General features: G+C 38.4%; 4 protein-coding genes across 5 annotated transcripts in view; 3 read left to right on the forward strand and 1 right to left on the reverse strand.

Annotated features, from left to right (window-relative positions):
* Positions 1-6,985, forward strand: part of LOC113500275 (regucalcin-like) — a 13,972-nt gene extending 6,987 nt beyond the window's left edge. Inside the window, exon 3 of the mRNA XM_026880995.1 lies at positions 6,923-6,985. Coding sequence (XP_026736796.1) covers positions 6,923-6,985 — 63 coding nt within the window. The remainder of the gene's footprint in view (positions 1-6,922) is intronic.
* Positions 62-1,301, forward strand: LOC113500274 (regucalcin-like). The gene is made up of 3 exons (XM_026880994.1): positions 62-305; positions 653-765; positions 892-1,301. Exons 1-3 carry the CDS (start codon positions 77-79, stop codon positions 1,120-1,122), a joined length of 573 nt encoding a protein of 190 aa, XP_026736795.1. The 5' UTR covers positions 62-76; the 3' UTR covers positions 1,123-1,301.
* A 65-nt stretch (positions 6,986-7,050) lies between the features above and the next one.
* On the forward strand, positions 7,051-14,801 carry LOC113500272 (regucalcin-like). 2 transcript variants are annotated; one of them, XM_026880993.1, is made up of 6 exons: positions 7,051-7,091; positions 7,623-7,789; positions 8,552-8,755; positions 13,233-13,442; positions 13,567-13,679; positions 13,777-14,801. In XM_026880993.1, the coding sequence occupies exons 2-6, from the start codon at positions 7,630-7,632 to the stop codon at positions 13,999-14,001; spliced, it is 912 nt and encodes a 303-aa protein (XP_026736794.1). In that variant the 5' UTR covers positions 7,051-7,091; positions 7,623-7,629; the 3' UTR covers positions 14,002-14,801. The 2 variants fall into 2 exon arrangements, with proteins under 2 accessions (XP_026736794.1, XP_026736793.1); XM_026880992.1 differs by lacking the exon at positions 7,051-7,091 and having other exon boundaries at positions 7,214-7,789.
* Positions 14,802-15,699: 898 nt separating this feature from the next.
* On the reverse strand, positions 15,700-18,165 carry LOC113500276 (regucalcin-like). Its single transcript, XM_026880996.1, has 6 exons — positions 18,033-18,165; positions 17,458-17,614; positions 17,080-17,283; positions 16,656-16,871; positions 16,232-16,344; positions 15,700-16,018 (listed from the first exon to the last, which is right to left on the reverse strand). The coding sequence occupies exons 2-6, from the start codon at positions 17,612-17,614 to the stop codon at positions 15,803-15,805; spliced, it is 906 nt and encodes a 301-aa protein (XP_026736797.1). The 5' UTR covers positions 18,033-18,165; the 3' UTR covers positions 15,700-15,802.
* Positions 18,166-19,174: the final 1,009 nt, after the last annotated feature.

Here is a 19,174-nt window from a genome sequence, read left to right on the forward strand (position 1 = left end):
TTTTATTAGGTTCTTCTAGAAAGTAAACTGAACCACTTAAGACTATTGTATCAGCATTAGTAGGTAATTTTAACACATGAATGTTTTTCCAGGAATTATTGTTGATGACGTTCTCGCTCCTAACAGAGCAAAGGATGGATCCCTGTACCGCATCGACCCTGACGGCACCACAAACAAAGTGGCGTCGGGCATCGTTTGCTCCAACGGGCTTTGTTGGGACCTCAAGGAGAAAGCCTTCTATTACATAGACTCTTTGACCTTCACTGTCCAAAGATTTGACTACGACGTTGAGACTGGAAACATCTGTAAGTATTACAAACTTACTGACAGTAACAAGTTCTAAATACCAATTGGGCCGTCCTATTCGAATGGAAAATATTGATTTGCATTTGCTAGATGAATAGGCTTGACTTACTCATAAAGACTGCCAGTCATCATCTGCACTTTTTTGAACCAAAGTTCTTTTTAAACTTAATAATTTGCCTCTCATTTAATATGCTGCAATATGGGTTATTTTTATTTTCAAGTAAAACTACTACCCAATGAAAAAATGAAACCTCAAACTGCTGCTTAGCTACTGGGCTGTGTGAATTGCAAATTATTAATCTGGGTGAGATGCAAATTTTATTGACGTGCGACTCATTCTTTTCAGCGAATCCTACAGTTGCGTTTTCATTTGAAAAACATGGATTGACGAGCTCTCCAGACGGCATGACCATCGATACCGACGGGAACCTGTGGGTCGCTGCTTTCTGGGAAACAGGTGTAAGTACTCTGTTTTGGTGTTGAGAGGATTGACCGACAACTTTGCGTGAGCTTTGTTTTCCCATGGTTCACTTTCTACTACTGAACGCTTTCCCTTTTTTCCTTACAAAGAGTTCTCTTCCTCAGATGCTGAAAATAGATCCAAGACAAAATAAGGTTGTGGAAAAGATCCCCCTCCCAGTGGCGCAGGTGGCGTCGGCGACCTTTGGAGGTCCAAACCTGGACGTGTTATACGTGACCACTGCGAGCTTAGCCTTGGAAGGCAGACCGGAACAGCATCCCCCGGCGGGGTCAACGTACGCCATCACAGGGATGAACGCGAGGGGTTATCCTAATCTTAAAGTCAGGCTATATTAGTGGTCGACACTAGGAAACGAAGCAAAAAACTTCTATAAGGGTCAGATCCAACAGATGTGCCTATTTCGTTGAATCCCTGAAGGAATGTGATTGACATTTACGGTTTAACGGAAACTGAAGAAACCTGTGATAATTTTTAATAACTTTATTTTCATTAAACAAACGATTAGTAACCATAATTATGTTTTACTAGCTGCCCCGTGTGCGCTTCGCCTGTTGATGTGTGGGGACCAACGATGGTATAAGTTATTGAACGCAATTGTTACGTAGAGTGTTATGATTTATATCATGACTGCCAAAAGAAGGGTCATGTTTTCTTTAATTTGTAAGTGTGTGTAAAACCGAATTGCATTTACTTATGTGTAGAATTTCTGTTGTGTCAAAGGCAATTTATTTTCTGAATATTTAATAATGATGTTTATAAAACTCAATGTTGGTCCGCCGATACGTAAGACCAGGAGTAACCTTCCTTCAAAAATTAACACTTCTAATCCGGATTTCTTTTGCGAACCCCGTTTTCAAAAAAAAGACTTAAGAATAATCTTGTTAGTATGACACTAATAAACGAATTGAAATACCATTGGTAAAATCATTTATCAAACGTATCAGGTCCTTTCTGCTAAGAAGGTCGTGCGTGCTATAAGCTAAGAATACTACTTGCTAGGTACCTTAATGTTCTATTTCGCAAGTACGCTTATTCGTAAGCTAAATGTGCTACGAATGTCAAATCAAAAATCGTAGCAAATAAGCCACGCATGTCAAATATGCTACGTGGGCCAAGTATGCTACGGATATCAGGCGTTCTACTGGGGAGAAGGAGAAAGGATGGAAGGAGTAAGGACGCGGAAGTAACAATATAAATGAATGCCTTCGTACAGGTGTGTGATCGTGTTTAGTTAAAGGAGTTGTACAGGTATTGTTTGTATGAATGAATAGACATTTTTTTGACATATTTTAGATATCTACTGATAACGTAACACCTGTCGAGGCATACTAATAAATCAGAATATTATCGATAATGAAGGAGGTAATAAAGATAATTTTATCATTAGTGAGAATTGTAATACACATATGAAATACAGCCTGTGATCGTGACCCGAAGAAATTCTTTCTTAAGGTCGTTGCGTTAAAGATAATAACTCTACCGCATGCACCAAATAAATGATTTATTCCAGGTTGTAATTTATACTTTAAATGCGTTAATATGCTAAGACATCTAATTATAATGTATCCGCTTTCCTAGCGTAGTATGCAGGACCATTCGGAACGTTCCAAGTTCATTTTGTTACATCCAGTTTGCCTACTTAGTTGATAATAATTAAAAACATATTAAAGTAAAAGTAAACTCTTTATTCAGCTCAGTAAACATTTATTGTTTCTTCAGATTCCTCAATCACCTATGTAGTAACTGAGCCTTTGGTCACAACTGTCTAACTGATCCTGCCTGCCTATTCCAGCCTAACTTTAGGATTCGGTTCCCTCTATCAGATCCCTATGATACAGAACATTTCCCCCGAAAGGGAACCCAGTATACCATCAAAGTTTATACCCGCTGAAGTTGTTACAACAACATACATGTGTCAGTTAACATACGCTAAGCGTACCTGTCAACTTACGCTATATTACACCCATGAAGATAGTATTTTACTATTGCCGAAGTCAGGCAGATTCATAATTACAAATCAGTTAATCCTATATCAATTTCTCCTCATAAAACACTGGTACTTGTGAAAGCATGACACGTGTAGAGTATGCAGTATCACAATGATTGTTATAATTTTTGTCTTCGAGGAATGAACAGGCAAATTTAGGATAGATAAGATATCTTCTGATAATGTGATTTAAGAATAAGTAGACCACCTGGCGAGGTAAACATGGTTTTTGAGATAAAATTGACATCGTTAAAGATTCTATAAGAACAGGATACTTACTACCGATACAAATGATTTATTTTTCAATCGAATTGAGATCAAGTTGGGGGCTTGGAACTCGAAATTTGCGCCAATTGTGCAGTTCAGTGAATCAGTGATCGATCGACAGCTAACGACCCTGATAACATTGGATATCAAATCCAGATTGATTAAGTTCGATAGCAGGTACTAAATCAGCTCCTATACCCAAATGATAGGCGTGAGTATGTAGTAATCACGTCAATGGACTACTCTGGCTTATCGAAATGAAATGGCATTTCCATATTTGAAGCTTAACCAAACCGGGTTCACATGCAAGCCGGAGAGCAGTGTTAAAGGAGAACTTTCTCTTCATGTTTTTATTTGCCATAGAGCTGGAATTTATTTTAAAGTACTTATACCTTAATTTAATTATATACCTTCGAACTTTGAGGGGAAATGAAAAAAAAAAAATATTAAATAAACTCAATATTTCCATAGGGTTTCTCCAAATCGTTAAAACAAGATTGTTAAAGTAGAGGTTTTGTTGAGTGTTTCGCAAATGTGCAATCTACATTGGATTGTTATTTGCAGGGATACATATATATTATATAGCAATAAAGATTAAATTAAAATGAGTAAACAATTACACTTTTCAAGAGAGGTACGATCAATGTGTGATGCACTTTTCTCCTGATGACCTTTTTGCTTCGTATACAAATTTCATTTACCACTAACGTCAAAGCACGGAATACAAGTGGTCTACGAATCTCAAGCAAACTATGAACGAATGTAAAGTCCCACTTACTACAAATGTCAAGTCTGCTACGAATGTCAAATAATAATTCCCTCGCTTTTTTTTTGCTAAAGTGATTTTGTCAGGGATATTCCCTCGATTCTTACAGACTGAACCTCAACCTTCATCATTCCTATTATCTATCCTGTCTTAGGGCTGTGACAGACACACCGTCCGGCCCGTCGCACAGGATCTCTTGGATCTTCTCGTAGAAGTATGGCAGGAGCGTGGGGAACGCGCTCCGTCGCCACTTTTTGTAAACTGTTTCACAGAACTAGGCTAAAAAATCCCACACTTCCCGGCACAGTAGCCACAACAGCCGACAGCGCGGAGTCTTTTCCTCCTAGAGCAGAAATCAGTTTGTCGCGAAAGTGTTATACTAACATGGTTTTTAAATTCGCATGCTCTTGTGAAGATCTCAGAGATGAACTACGACCGAAAGCGGTTCAATTTTTTTTAAAGATTCACAATCTGCGCCCATGTGCTGTATATCCGAGTTTGGATCTCTGGTTATAGTCATTGACGCCATCTGCGGAATCAGGATAAGGTAAAACTAAAGAATAAGTCTTGTAAAACCAAATTAAATAAGGGTGAATTTCAACAGGTCCAAAAAAATCTTCATTTCCGTGGATTTTTTATTCTTCAACTTTAGAACAATAAAAAATAGTGTTTTCTCAAGTTTTCGATCAGATATGCAGTTTTGCTTAATATGTAGCAGATAGCTTAAAAAACTAACGAGATATACAGGATTGAAAATTCCGTGCCACGGCGATGAAACATGCATGCACGGCAATGAAACAGGCGTCCATGGCAATGAAATGTTATTATAGTGTACAAGAATATTTAAATGATAAAGTTAATCATTGAAACAAAAATAAATACTATTAATTTATACGCAATAATAATAGAATATAATGTGTAAAAATCCAGTCACACATGATATTATTTTTATAATATAACTATAAATAGATACATTCCTGTCTAGTGGCGAAACAAACATAAGTCACGGAAATGAAACACGTGGCCACGGCAATGAAAGGAAACTGTTTTACAAGGCACGGCGATGATATTTTTTTCATTCCCGTGTATTTTTTTTTCATTGCCATAGCAAATTTTGTCCACGGAAACCACGGAAATGAGAGCACGGCGATGAAAATCAAGGGGTATAATTCAATTTACTAAAAAACTGGTAATAATTCACAGTAATGAACACTTTACAAATAAGCTAAATATAAATGGCATTGTATTGAAAGCTCAATCGAGATTAAAAACTTATTGAAATAGAAGTTAGACCTATCCACGGCGATGAAATAAAAAATGTCCAGTACCAAAAAAATTGAATACTTTTAATTATAGCTCGAAAACGCAGGCACGTACACACGTCGTTCCTTGTCTAGCCTTTCGACGTTACTTATATGCAACGTTTAACGCAAAACGGGAGCGACGCAAAACGTTAGAATATGCAATATTCTCAAATATGTTTAGGACATGGCGATGAAAGGTAGTTCTGGGACAAATGGTTTTTTATTAACCATACGTTGTATTGTGTAAATATTTGAATAAATGTATTCCGAGTCAATACTCTAACTATTCACGAACCAAATAAAACTAAGTTTTAATATAAATAACGATACATTTTTGATCAATGATGACTTTAATACATCAAGGTGAGTCGTGGACAAACACGGCGATGAAAGATTATGTGGTTTAACTTTTTTTTTTGGAAAACCTATTAATTATATTAATAAAATATTTAGTGCTACAGATAGATTTTTATGTCATCTACCTAAAAAAAAATGTTAGAACATTATAACAATGCTTTTTAGTACCGATTTCATCGATGCCACGCAATTTTTGGGTCCGGGAAATTCACCCATAACTGAAATAAGATTAGCTTTTTTTTGTATGATTCTTACCCAAAACCATTAAGGTAAGTACTTAATTGTAAATTAACGAATTCTATGTAAAATTTCCCCAAAAATTAGCGCGGTTAAATTACTTACGTTTGATTCCTTGAAGACAGCGACGCCATTGGTAAGCACACAAAACTTGACGGTAAACTACATACTGCCCGCTTTGTAAATCAATTTGAACTTGTTAGTGGCCAACATTAATGCTACTAATGCGACCCGTTTGTCTTTAAATTCTTAAACGTACCATCTTTGCAGCTGCCGTGCGACTGAGTCAGATTATTGTAAGGATCATTAAAAATCAGCCAAACTTCTGTTAGATCTCATGAACTTTACAATATGTAGTTATTATAATATCATACGGCTACCGCACCAGGATATCCCCAATCCGATAATGAACTTAACGCTTAGGAACTTGTGTGCAAGCCCCATTGTAGATAAAAAATCTGGCAGACGCAAGTCGGGCACGCGCGGCGATGGTTCCGTAGCAGCACAAAGCACAAAAAACTGTCACAATATAGATTATTTTAACACTACTGCTACCTATAATATGTTGCCAATTATGATGTTTGTTTTTTGCCATATTTCTTAACCTCGAACGGGAATATTCTGTAGGTATTAATCCTCTTTGTCAAATATTTGGTATGAGCATGTAAACTTAAATTATTTTAGTTCGTATAAAATGGGCTGAAAATACAGACATCTCTAACCGACTACGAACACCCTGGACTCCTTCCAGAGCTTTAGCCAGAGCCCCAGGATCGCGCATTCCCTGCGAGACTCAGGCTGTTTTAACAAAGTGGCCAAACACCTAAGTTAGAGTTTTGATGTATAGAACCCTAAAAACTTAATGCGTTTTCCTTATAAATAAACAAACAAATAATAGATAAGATACTTACCTCGTGACAACTTAAGGTCCAGTCACTCCGAGACGCGACGCGACAATACTGAAAGATACGTCAACAACTGACGCAAAAAGTTGAAATCATAAACAGTGTGATGCCGCGGGGTGCATCGGAGATAGTGTCTCGACAATAGAACAATCGCATCTTAGTGTGCAATGACCCTTAATTTAAAACTATAAATTGCCTAGTCCTGCTTAGTTTTACAACACATCGGTATGCAAAAAACAATTATAAATGATGAAATATAGGTTTAATTGCTTGACATCAGAACTTATTTCAAAATATACCAGTCGCATTAAGTTGGATATGCCAGCTTGTTATTTTCCCTTTAACCCTAAAGGAAAACTTTTGGCTGAAGACTAATTCAACAAAAATCTTTTGTTTTTTTCTGGGCATGAAGCTGCACGAGATCCAGCATCGTCTGCACATGCGCTGTGCTCCTGGGGGTTCTGACGCTGTCAATTAAACGGTGGTGATTCAAAAACAATATTCGTTTAAACAAATAAACAATGAAAGAAGTTATTTCTCATTTAGTAAAAAAAGTCGAAGTAGGGAATTTAATCTCAGGACTCGGGACAAGCATACATCTGTCACAAAAATGCTTGTCTCACGCGTTGATCGAACCCGCGACGTACCTACTCCTTAATTTACGTATTTGTAAATTAAGGATTTAGGTAATCACACCCTTATAAACTGAACTTATTGTCTAATTTCAATACCTACATAAGTTCATTATATAGATGCACTAAACAAACAAAAACAATTCTAATATAATTGGACGCGGATACAGACATTACTTTTCACCGAGTTTGACAGATAAGATAACACACCAGTCCTGGTGGGCTACGGGTATATAATCAGAACATGTTTACTAATATAATACTCCACAGTTGTTCTCGTGACATTAACTAAACTGACCGTGATACAGTGTGAGTTACTATTTCAACTATTTGTTTTTCTTCACATTGACTAATGTTTTCGAAGATAGTACTTTTTATAGTCTGAAGATGGCCCCCGTCATAACTCAACTGCCGATCGAGGCTCTGACCCTGGGCGAGGCTCCGCACTGGCACAGCGAGGACAACGCGCTGTACCTGGTCAGCATCAGCGACCGCACCATCCATAAGTACGAGCCGGACACTGGCAAACATGTCAAGGCGACGCTAGGTAAAGTTTGACGACATGAATGAAACTCTATGTTTAGTATTCCTCTGTGTATTTTTTATGTTTTAAAAAGTCACTCATTTTGTTTAAGTGGAAGTGGCGTTGAGGAAACAGCTTTTAAGGTCGGAGGTTCCCTTTTTAGCTCAAATAATAAAAGTATTTATGTTTGTACCCACACACCTTAAATAGGGTATTTGACTAAAAAAATCTTTCGTCTGATTGAATGACAGAAGGCCTATCACCACTGCAGATAAGCTCTACATGCTCAAGCTGATGAAGAGAGACATCAGATACATGCAGCGCGCTGTCATAACTGCAATAATTTTGCAATAATTACGTGCACATAATACTTCTGCCAAACTGTAATGCAGTTTGTTGGCAGATGCAGCTCCCGTTTATTACTTTTATATGTGGCATTAGGCCCGAAAGCGAGCGCTTTGTGAAAGTACTCTGATAAGTTATCAATACCATTAGGCGGCGACGCGATGTTCAACGACAACGACTATCTAGCGGCAATACTTAACAAAACAATTAGCAAAACTATCACAGTCTAGTTTCTGGAATAGTCGACATTAAACTAAGCTCAAATTACTAAAACCAGTTACAAATAATTGTCATTAATCAACCTCATCAGCCCGTAATCGTCCACTTCTGGACATTGGACTCCCCAATTGCACATCGAGATCTATCTTCGGCTGCTCCCATCCAGCTCCTGCCAGCCAAGTTGTCATTAATAATTGCTCACATTCCAGTCTTAACTTTCAGAGCTGGAGCCCCATTTCATTCTACCTGTTGAGGGAAAGAAAAGCCACTTCCTGATCACTCAAGGCCGTAAAGTGGTGGAGATCGAGTGGTCCGGGGACGAGAGCCCTCCCAAGATTCTGAGAACTGTCACAGAAGTGGACCATGAACACCCGACAAACGTGCTCAACGATGGGAAAGCGGATCCCCGCGGGAGGTTGGTTACTGGTAAGTTGGATATGCTTATTATTTTCCCTTTAACCCTAAAGGAAAACTCTTGGCTGAAGATCACAAGTATAATCTACCTTACTAAATTAAGAATAAGGAAAGATACAAAAATAAATGAGTTTAGTTGTACAGTTCACGGTCAACCGAGCGGCGAACCGCTCGCGCGCGTCGAGTAAAGATGAATTCGAATGTAGTAAAATGTAGCTCGTGCAATATTGTAATTAATGAAGTACTCGCGTTTATGCAAAATAAAATCAGTGTGATGGACGAAGTAACGCTTGTCAGGATATGTGATACAGCGTTCACCAATGAGGAAGTGTTAGCTGCTAAAAAGTTGTTATTTGAAGCGGTATCAACAACAAAAATGAAGTCCAGAAGAAAAGAAGGGAAGTCCAGTAGGGATTTACAAGACATTATTGATTTAATGAAGCATACAGAGGCTGCGGACCCAGAAAAGTTTCCAACGTTTGTTGCTAAAGATTTGCATAGACTACCGCCGGTCACTTTTGACCACTTAGATGCAACACGAGTGCTAAGAGATATATTAATTCTACAGGAGGAGATTAAGTATTTAAAAACTGAGTGTGTCACGAAAGAACAATTATGTGAATTTCAAGTTGCTATGCGAACGCAGTCATTGAGTGAGTTCGACTTCAATCCTATAAACGACAAGAGGGGTGGACATTTATTAGAAAAAATTGAGTGCGAAAGTCGGCCAATGGGCCTTAGCCACATTACATTGGAATCAAAAAATGATAATTACATACGCGATCATTCACAATCACCAGTGAAAATACAGGTAGAAGTCGCAAACAATCCAGTGCATACCCTCGTTAACAAATTGTCAACTTCAATTAGTACCAGTGAACCAGCTGTTATTTCTCAGAGCGCCACAAGCGGGCGCGTGGAGGCCCATACCGTGGTTTCGAACGTAAAACCGGTATCCGTAGGCGCACGCGCCTCCGACGATACCACTACGATTGTCGCGTCTCGCTCACTGGTCGACAAATGTGTGAATCACGGCGAGAGCGCTGGCGCGGGCGATGGTCCCGCCATCGTGCAATCGAGATTATCTGTAGCGGACGTATTGAAATCGAGTAGCGAATGTAAACAAAAAGTAGGAGACACAGATGAATGGACTAAAGTTCAATACGGAAGGAAGCGAAGGAATAGATTTATTAGTAACACTGGAAAGGCCACAAATGATTCTAACAGCATGTTTAGAGCCGCTCAAATAAGTAGAATTCCTTTGTATATATCTAATGTGTGTAAAGAATCGAGAGAAGAGGATATTAAACAATACATTTGGAACAGAACTCAGGACTCAGTCTCATTAGAAAAAATAAATATGAAGAAAAACAAGAACTATAATTCTTTTATATGTTACGTTTCCAGCCATAAATTACGATTATTTTTAAATGATGAAATGTGGCCGGATGGTATCTGTTTTAGGCGCTTTGTACAGTTTCGTAGTACTATAAACAAAGAGGACGCATTAGAAAAAGGATCAACAGGGGCAAAACTACCATGATGAACAAAATAGATACAAATATAAATACGAAGTTTGTGACATTCAACTGTAAATCCCTAAAAAGATCTATTGAAAGCGTTAGGTACTTATGCAAAACAGCTGACATAGTGGCTTTGCAGGAGACATGGCTTCTGCCTCATGATTTAAACATACTTGGAAGTATACATGACCAGTTTGATTATACTGGAAAATCGGCAGTAGATACCTCGGCAGGAATTTTGACAGGACGACCGTTTGGAGGAGTGGCAGTATTATGGCGAAAAGGAATTTTCAAATCTGTGTCTGTTGTGGAGTGTAGTAGTACTCGCATATCAGCTATAAAAGCTTGCTTAGAAGACCGCGCAATATTAGTGTTCAGTGTTTACATGCCAATCGATTCTGCAGAAAACCTTTTCGAATTTACTGAGTGTTTAAGCGAATTAAGTGCTGTTATTGATGCTAGTGATGTAGAAGCGGTTTATATGATGGGAGATTATAACTCTCACCCACATCAACCTTTTTGGAATGAACTATGTAACTATAGCACAGATCAGTTATGGATATGTGCAGATACGGAGTCGTTGGGTCTAGGGTCTGATAACCATACCTATGTTAGTGACATGAATGGGAGCAGGCGCTGGTTAGACCACTGTTTTGTAACCCAGGCTGCCTGGCGAACTGTTGTGAATGTTTATATTGAATATGATGTGTTTTGGTCCGATCATTTACCGCTAGTCATAGAGTGTAACTTATGTACAGTTGCCCAGAAATCGCCTCTCATTAAGTCATTATGTGACAAAGTAAAATGGAAAGAACGTGACCGTGATCAGATTAGTGAATATTTTGATATCTGTAATCGTAAATTCCGGAGCATGCACTTTCCAGAGCTTTTTATGAAGTGCGCTGATAAAATATGCAACTCTGAAGAACACAAACGTGGCCTTGACAGTATGTATAAAAGTATTGTGGATGTTATGTCTGACGCAGCTAAACAAACTTACAAGGGAGACCAGCCGCGAGGTAAAAAACGCGTAATTGGCTGGAACAAGTATGTCCGCGCTGCACACTTGGAGGCAAGGCAGAAGTATCAGGTATGGATTCTTTGTAATAAACCGATGTCGGGCAGAGTCTGGGATGATATGCGAGAAAGCCAAAAGATTTTCAAAGCAAAATTAAAATGGTGTCAAAATCACCAAGAACAAATAAAAATGGACATAATATCTTCTCACAGATCATCAAAGAACTTTGGCCGATTTTGGAAATCCACAACTGGCATTGATCTTAAGCCAGCCCTTCCAGTGACAGTTGCGGGCTGTAGCACAGAGAATGGTATAGCGAATATTTTTAAAAACCATTTTCGCGTGATCTCGCCGTTGGGCCCCTCGAAGGATGTGTTCGATACTGAGATTAGTCAGAACTGCCCTCTTATCAGATTTACAACCAAGCAGATATCTAACGTGATACAAAAAATGTCGGGCGGAAAATCTCCAGGGCATGACAGTCTCAGTATCGAGCACTTAAAATATGCTGGTTTTCATTGTGCTAGGTCGTTATCTATGTTTTATTCCTTATGTGTCAGTCACTCTTATCTACCACCGGACCTAATGAAAACGCTAGTTGTACCCATTATAAAGAATAAGACGGGTGATATCACAGATGTTAATAACTACAGGCCTATATCACTCGCTACTGTGATTGCCAAAGTATTTGACGGTTTGCTGGACGGTATATTGGATAAATTTGTAAATCTGCATGACGCTCAGTTCGGGTTTAGGCCAGGACTGTCTACTGAAAGCGCAATATTAAGTCTAAAGCAAACCGTTAAATATTATACTGACAGACACACATCAGTTTATGCGTGCTTCCTTGACCTCTCTAAAGCTTTTGACCTTGTGTCATATGAAATTTTGTGGAAAAAGCTTAGGGAGGCACGCGTACCTACTGAATTAATACGTGTTTTTCAGTATTGGTACTCCAACCAGGTGAATAATGTAAGATGGCAAAACATACTATCTGACGCATACAGGCTGGAATGCGGAGTAAGGCAGGGGGGACTTACCTCGCCGAGGCTTTTCAGTCTGTATATAAATGAGTTGATAGCTGGGCTAAGCAGCAAGCGTATCGGATGTTGGATTGATGGAATTTGTGTGAATAACCTTAGCTACGCGGATGATATGGTGCTGCTCGGCCCAACTGCCAACGCAATACGGGAACTTTTAGACTACTGTACCAAATACGCTGCAAGCCACGGTCTTTTGTATAACTCTAAAAAGAGTGTCTTCATGATCTTTAAGGGCGTCAGCAAAAAAATATCCCTTGAGCCGGTCATTACGCTTAACGGACAGGTAATTCAAAAAGTGACACAGTTTAAATATTTGGGGCACTGTGTCACGGATGACCTTGGGGATCATGCAGATATTGAAAGGGAACGCAGGGCTCTTGCTGTGAGAGCGAATATGTTAGCACGTAGGTTTGCTCGCTGTAGTAAGGAGGTAAAAGTTACTTTGTTTAAAGCGTATTGCCAAACCTTCTACACGAGTAGCCTGTGGTTTAGTTACACGCGTGGAGTATTGGATAAATTGAGAATCCAGTACAATAACGGCTTCAGAATGCTTTTGGGCTTGCCGCGTTTCTGTAGTGCCTCAAACATGTTCGCACAGCATCACACCCATGACTTTTATGCCATGATACGACTTAAAACGGCGTCACTTCTGCAAAGGGCACGGTCAAGCTCAAATGGCATTCTGGAGATGTTAACAAATAAACTTGACTCGCCTATTATGCAACACTTTATGCAAATACTGGTGAGGCAAGAGTAATGTTAAGGTTTTATTATTATATTTTATGTGTGTGTTACTAACATAGCTTTTATAAGTGTTTCTGTAACTAACCCGTGGACCTCTGTTGTCTGAGAAATAAATAAATTATTATTATTATTATAAAAGTGTAATCGAATGTTCTTTTTAGGAAGTTATGGTGAAAATCCTTCCCCAGACAGTCCAAAGATAGGCGCTCTATACCGCATTGATCCTGACGGCACCACCACCAAGCTGGCTAGCGACGTGCAATGCTCCAACGGCCTGTGCTGGGACCTCAAGGAGGAGGCCTTCTATTTCATTGACACTTTCCTCAATAATATAAAAAGATTCGACTATGACGTGGAGACTGGGGACATATGTAGGTGTTAAATTTTAACCTTTAGTCGCCTTACTTATAGTTTTAGTACATATTAGTGCCAGTATAGACTGTTCATTAAGAAGATTTTGATCAATTTGTTAATTCGTGTATTTTTGGTAAACAGCGAACCCTACAGTTGTGTTTTCACTAAAAGAGCTTGGATTGAGTGGTCTCCCGGACGGTATGACCATTGACACCGACGGAAACCTGTGGGTCGCTATCATGATGTCATCAAAGGTATGTAACTTCAAATCATGTTGTGTAGTATCCTAGATTTGTTTTGAGCAAGAGCGTTCGGAACACATCTGTTACCTAACTACGTTCTTTTTTTCAGATTTTGAAAATAGATCCCAAAATGAACACACTACTGGAAACGTTCACGCTGCCGGTACCGCAGGTCACATCAGCGACCTTCGGAGGTCCAAACCTGGACATCCTGTACGTGACTACTGCTTGTTTAGATTATGGAGGCAAGCCGGATCCCCCTTCTGGAGCAACATTTGCCGTCACAGGACTCTCGGCCAGGGGCCATCCTAATCTGAAATTCAGGATGAGTTAGATACTAGCACAGAACATATATACCCCTAGAGGGAAGAATAACGACTCCATACAAATTTTAGATGAAAATTTTTCCTTACCGGCCAGCGCCATCTAAGTTTAGCCCGCGAGAACTAGAGAGTAAAAGCTAGGGCGGGAATTTCAAACTACAATGTATTTCAATTCTTTGTTATGGATTTTATATGCACAAGTACACTGCGTTTCTCGATAGTTTCCTACAAAATGGAAAACTTTTGCTCAGCAATAGTTGACATTTAAACAGAATCACTATCGAGAAACACAGTGTACTTGTGCATAATTCTAAAACTTATCTTAATAGAGCTGTCCAATGAAACAAAAATTTTTATTTAGCATGATAACAATTATAATTACTCAGTAATTCATTTAGGAAACATACATTAGCAATGCATAGTGATGGTGGGATCTTTAGAAGATGAAGATCCACCACATGCAACAGATTCTAGTGTTTTCTTTCTCCGAACTCAACGCGATATAAAACACAAATTCAAACAAGAGTCACTGTCTTAACACCGAGTCCATATCTCACAAACACATAATTAATTTCCCCAAAACACAACCACGGTGGAGCAGCCTCGACTCAACGTAATCAAAGTAGATAGAATTAAATGTAACTAGTTTATTTATCATAAATAAACACACCAACAAGATAAAATGCTGCGCAAACGCCGGCAGACATTTTGTTTTCTTGTTCAGAGTTCAGACATAATTGTTGCCACACACTATCCCAGTTTTTTTGGTTTTCATTATTTAATAATCAATAAAATATGTCATATTTTTTAATAAAATATGTTTGATTGGCATCAGAATAATAGCAATAATTATTTTCAAGGGCAGTTTACTATCAAAATCATTTAATAAGCATAATGATATGGAGAATACGAAATTGTTTTTCCGGTGGCAACATTACATAAACGCATATATTCATCTCTTTTACTCCGTTGTTGTGGTCTCTCTTCCTCCGTATCGCCCGCCTACTTACTGTTCGTAGAATAAAGTTGACAGACCCTGGATACTAGCGAAGTTTCAGACAATGCAGTTTCGGCAAACGACATCGCAAGATTATGGTTGAAGATACCTTTGGGATTAAAAGTAAACGGGAAGGATAGAGTTATGCAGATGGCATAAAAATGTAAAATATATTTTATTTTAATCTATCTTGCTGGGCATGATATTAAATATACTTTCATATGATTGAATGATTTATTAAAAATATTGGATCTCTTTCTGGTACAAAAATTGTAATGTTACCAGTTTGTTATAAATTCATTAAATAGACTTTAAGAAATGTATATATTATATTATAATTTTATTTTAATTTTTTTTTGGTTTCATTCATATTTGAATTGTATTATTATAAAGTAAACGATGAATATCTTGTCAAGAATTGTGACGATTCTGTGTACATATAGGCTTGCAAAAAAGTTCCATGTTCCTTTCCATTAAATATTTCAATGATAAGTGTTCATATTGCTGCTACGAATTAATGTATTTCACTTAAACTTGAAGTTATTAAGTTTAATAAAAATACATTATGAATCTTCCAACAGATGACGATCAGGTTAAGGCAAATCTCTTTTTAATATTGAGCAAGCCTCTTATCATCTCTTTTCGATATTATTAACCAACACTTAGTTTCCAGTAAAGGTATTATAAATGGTTCGGGAATAAGAAAAAAGGAATTTTTGAAAAAGTTTTAATCAGTTCTGATGACATATGACTTAACAAAAACTTAATAAATACAACATACGAGTAGGTTTCTCAACAAAAACAGAGTAAAAAATTCAATTTAACTTAATCTTGACATTAGGATGCCCCCTGGCGGCGATCCCTGTGACTGCGAAGATGGCCCCAGCAGGGTGAGGGGACTTGTCTATTCTGCCAGTAGTCACATACAGCACGTCAAGGTTGGGACCTCCGAAGGTCAATGACGTCACTTCCTTCGCTGGTATGGGGATTTGTTCCAAAAGTTTCCCGGTTCGTGGATCAAATTTCACAATCTATGAAAATTTTAAACAAATGCAAACATGTAAATTAAATAAAATAATGTGTATAATTATAATACTCTACATGAAAACCCAATGATTGTTCGATTTGCACCAATAGAAGTGTGCAGGGAGCTTAACACCACAAGTTCATACAGTGGTGTGATTCCTCCAAGTAAGTTTGATGAATATTGCATAGCTAAAGCGTAAACTTCAAGAATAACTTGCCTGGGATCCGTTGTAGATGGCGAACCACAGGTTCCCATCAGTGTCGATGGTGATTCCGTCTGCCAAGCCATTGAGGCCATTCTCCTTCAGGGAGAACACTTCTCTGCGGTTTGCTGTAAAGCATTCACATAATAGGGATAAGCACATACCTATTCTTTTGTCTAATTTCTCTCTAAACTATGCTAAGATTGCTTTTAATCAGTAAATTTCAACTGAAGTTCTAGCTCCACCACTAAAAGATAAAAAAAAGAATCAATTTTCTTCTTCTATAGATCCCGATGGCAATTTGTGTTCTTCTTCCATTCATCCACAATACGCAATATCTCATGCATACCTTTTATTCCTAAACTCACCTTCCACACAATCTTCTTCTGTTTTTCTTAATAGCCAAAGTGAGCCTCTATTTCTCTTCTATATTACTCACCAATGTTTCCAGTTTCCACATCATAGTCGTATCTCCATATGGTGTACAACAGCGAGTCCAAGTAGTAGAAAGCCCTTTCTTTGAGGTCCCAGCACATTCCGTTGGAAAGCCTCATGCCTGTCGCCAGCTTGTGTGCTGTACCGTCACCGTCGAAGCGGTACAGGGAGCCTACAGCTTCAGTCATGTTGTTTATGTCTAGGCTGGGACCCATAGTACCTTGAATATCATAGAAGAGTAGAATTAAGATGCCGCTAGTAGTCAGATGTTAATTAGGTATGTTCCTATCTAGTCGTCGTAAACAAATAGATAATGCAAATTTTAAGCAAAGTTACGGGTACACTACCCTGCTCTTGAAGAGTCAGCATAGCCTGTCACAAAATTTTTTCTTGTTATATCTGCATACTTAAGAATATATAAATTTTACCAGCAAACAGTCGTCCTCTGGGATCTGCTTTGGCATCATTAAACTGGTTGTTCGGCTGGTCGTGGTCCACTTCTGCGAAAGTCCTCACAATCTTGGCTGCGCCGTCCTCGCCCGACCACTCGATCTCCACAATTTTGCGCGCCTGTGTGATCATGAAGTGATTCTTCTTACCCTCCACAGGGATTATGAAGTGAGGAATGTACTCTAGAAATTAAAATTTAACTTCACCTTATATTCCTGAGAATAGATGGTGATATTTCTTTCTTTCTTTATAAGCCAGGTAGCTACCACCTTCTCTCACCTCGTTTTGGTCTATTGTTCATCATGCATAAAGAAACTACCGCTTTAAAAATAAGGCAAAGACACCAATGAACCCACCAAACTTCGTGCTTGTGTGAGTGCCAGTAGCTGGCACATACTTGTTGACGGTGTAGTCAGGGATGCCGACGAAGTACAAGGCGTTGTCTTCGTGGTCCCAGTGCGGGCCCTCGCCTAGCAGGACAGGGTCCGTGGCTTGTGTCACAATTGGCGCCATCTGTTGACGTAAAGGAGGAAAAAGCTGAGCAGACGTCTTAGGAGTAGGTAGCAAGAAGCAGCTGTATAATATGACCAGTATTGATCAATCTTTTTAATCCGGCCTACCTCCACATTTTAGAGTGGATATTATTCCAAGTTCTTAAAGAAAAAGGAGAGAACTATAAAGCGGAGAGCAGAATGAGATGTAATGATAAGCGATTCAATCTGCAACGATAGGGAACGAAGATATGTTCATTTTAGCTGATACGAGCTCCTCTTTTCCTCTCCTCCTCTCGAGTCCACCACCCACCGTCCTCAGCTAATACAGCTAATACTCTATGATGGGATTAATGATCTGATCAATGAAAAAGCCAATGAAAATGAAACAACTGTTGTCATGGCAACAGCAGCGTTTTAAAAGAAAACATCACACTTACTTGTGAATACAATTGACTAATAATACTTGCAGACTTCACACACTATCTGATTAACACGTTTTATTATGTACTTGAAGTGATAAGTATGTTTGTTCCGTTAAGTACTTATGACCAGATTATTCAGAATCTTGAAACAAACTGACTCTGTGTTAGGAGATTTAAATGTTATATTGACTAGTAAACAGCGACGTCCTTATCAATTATTTGTCAATATTGTGCAATACTTATATCATTGAAAGAGATTGTTATCAAGAATTAATGTTTTGGAGATTGTATGTGGTAGTAAAGAGAAGACGCCTTAGCCAAAGGACGGTAAAGACACTTTACATTAGGTACATTGAAGCGGTTTTTTTGTGGGGTGTGTTTCACTAAATTAAATGTTTTTTCTTTCTTAAAAAAAACGACTCCCGTACTAAGGATTGTAATCCTTGTGTCGCGGAGGTTTCACAAACACTCAAGTCACATGCACAAAGACAACCAGACTCAAGTCAAGCATTCGTCTGTCACAAAAACGCTTGTCCTACGCGGTGTACGAACCCGCGACACGTCGCGCGAACTGACTTTGGCGTGGTTACCTCATCCACTCGACTATCCTTGCAGTAAAACAGAAATAATTATTTTAAAATATAATATATTTATACTGACAATTAATAGTTTCTTAAGGCCTCCTTGGCGTCTTCAGGAAAACCACTATGGGGTACGCGTGTTGATATTTAATAGTAAGATCACGAATTATATAATATACCTCATCTTATCTTATCAGACACAAATATACAAAAAAATATGTTATTATAGTACTGTTAGTGCGGATAGTTGAGTGGTCATGCTTATTGAGACTGCACGCTTTGTAACAAGTTTGATAACGATACAAAAACTTGTGTAATCCTCAACCAGTGACAGATATCCTTAATCTCCATAATCATTAATGGAAAATGTCTCATTATGGATGCCATTTTGGCCCGAAACTAGTCGTTCAGTCCCGATAGAAAGGACCTAATCCAACCAATTTAAATTTTATTTTATTTACCACAAAAACTTGTTATTGACAACTGATAAGCATTAAGTATATATTTATTTCTATACACATTCATAATATAGACAAATTACATCGAAACACAGAAAAAAATGTTCTGCTCGGCACA

Source organism: Trichoplusia ni, chromosome 13 (assembly GCF_003590095.1).
Source record: "Trichoplusia ni isolate ovarian cell line Hi5 chromosome 13, tn1, whole genome shotgun sequence".
Classification (NCBI taxonomy): domain Eukaryota; kingdom Metazoa; phylum Arthropoda; class Insecta; order Lepidoptera; family Noctuidae; genus Trichoplusia; species Trichoplusia ni.

Coding starts and splice junctions, on each gene's coding strand:
- LOC113500274 (XM_026880994.1), top strand. CDS start 77: ATGAATGTTTTTCCAGGAATTATTGTTGATGACGTTCTCGCTCCTAAC. Junction 306..652: donor CGTTGAGACTGGAAACATCT/GTAAGTATTACA, acceptor CATTCTTTTCAG/CGAATCCTACAGTTGCGTTT. Junction 766..891: donor CTGCTTTCTGGGAAACAGGT/GTAAGTACTCTG, acceptor TCTCTTCCTCAG/ATGCTGAAAATAGATCCAAG.
- LOC113500272 (XM_026880993.1), top strand. CDS start 7,630: ATGGCCCCCGTCATAACTCAACTGCCGATCGAGGCTCTGACCCTGGGC. Junction 13,443..13,566: donor CGTGGAGACTGGGGACATAT/GTAGGTGTTAAA, acceptor TTTGGTAAACAG/CGAACCCTACAGTTGTGTTT. Junction 13,680..13,776: donor CTATCATGATGTCATCAAAG/GTATGTAACTTC, acceptor TCTTTTTTTCAG/ATTTTGAAAATAGATCCCAA.
- LOC113500276 (XM_026880996.1), bottom strand. CDS start 17,614: ATGGCGCCAATTGTGACACAAGCCACGGACCCTGTCCTGCTAGGCGAG. Junction 17,284..17,457: donor TCACACAAGCACGAAGTTTG/GTGGGTTCATTG, acceptor TTTAATTTCTAG/AGTACATTCCTCACTTCATA. Junction 16,872..17,079: donor CAGAGGACGACTGTTTGCTG/GTAAAATTTATA, acceptor ATGATATTCAAG/GTACTATGGGTCCCAGCCTA.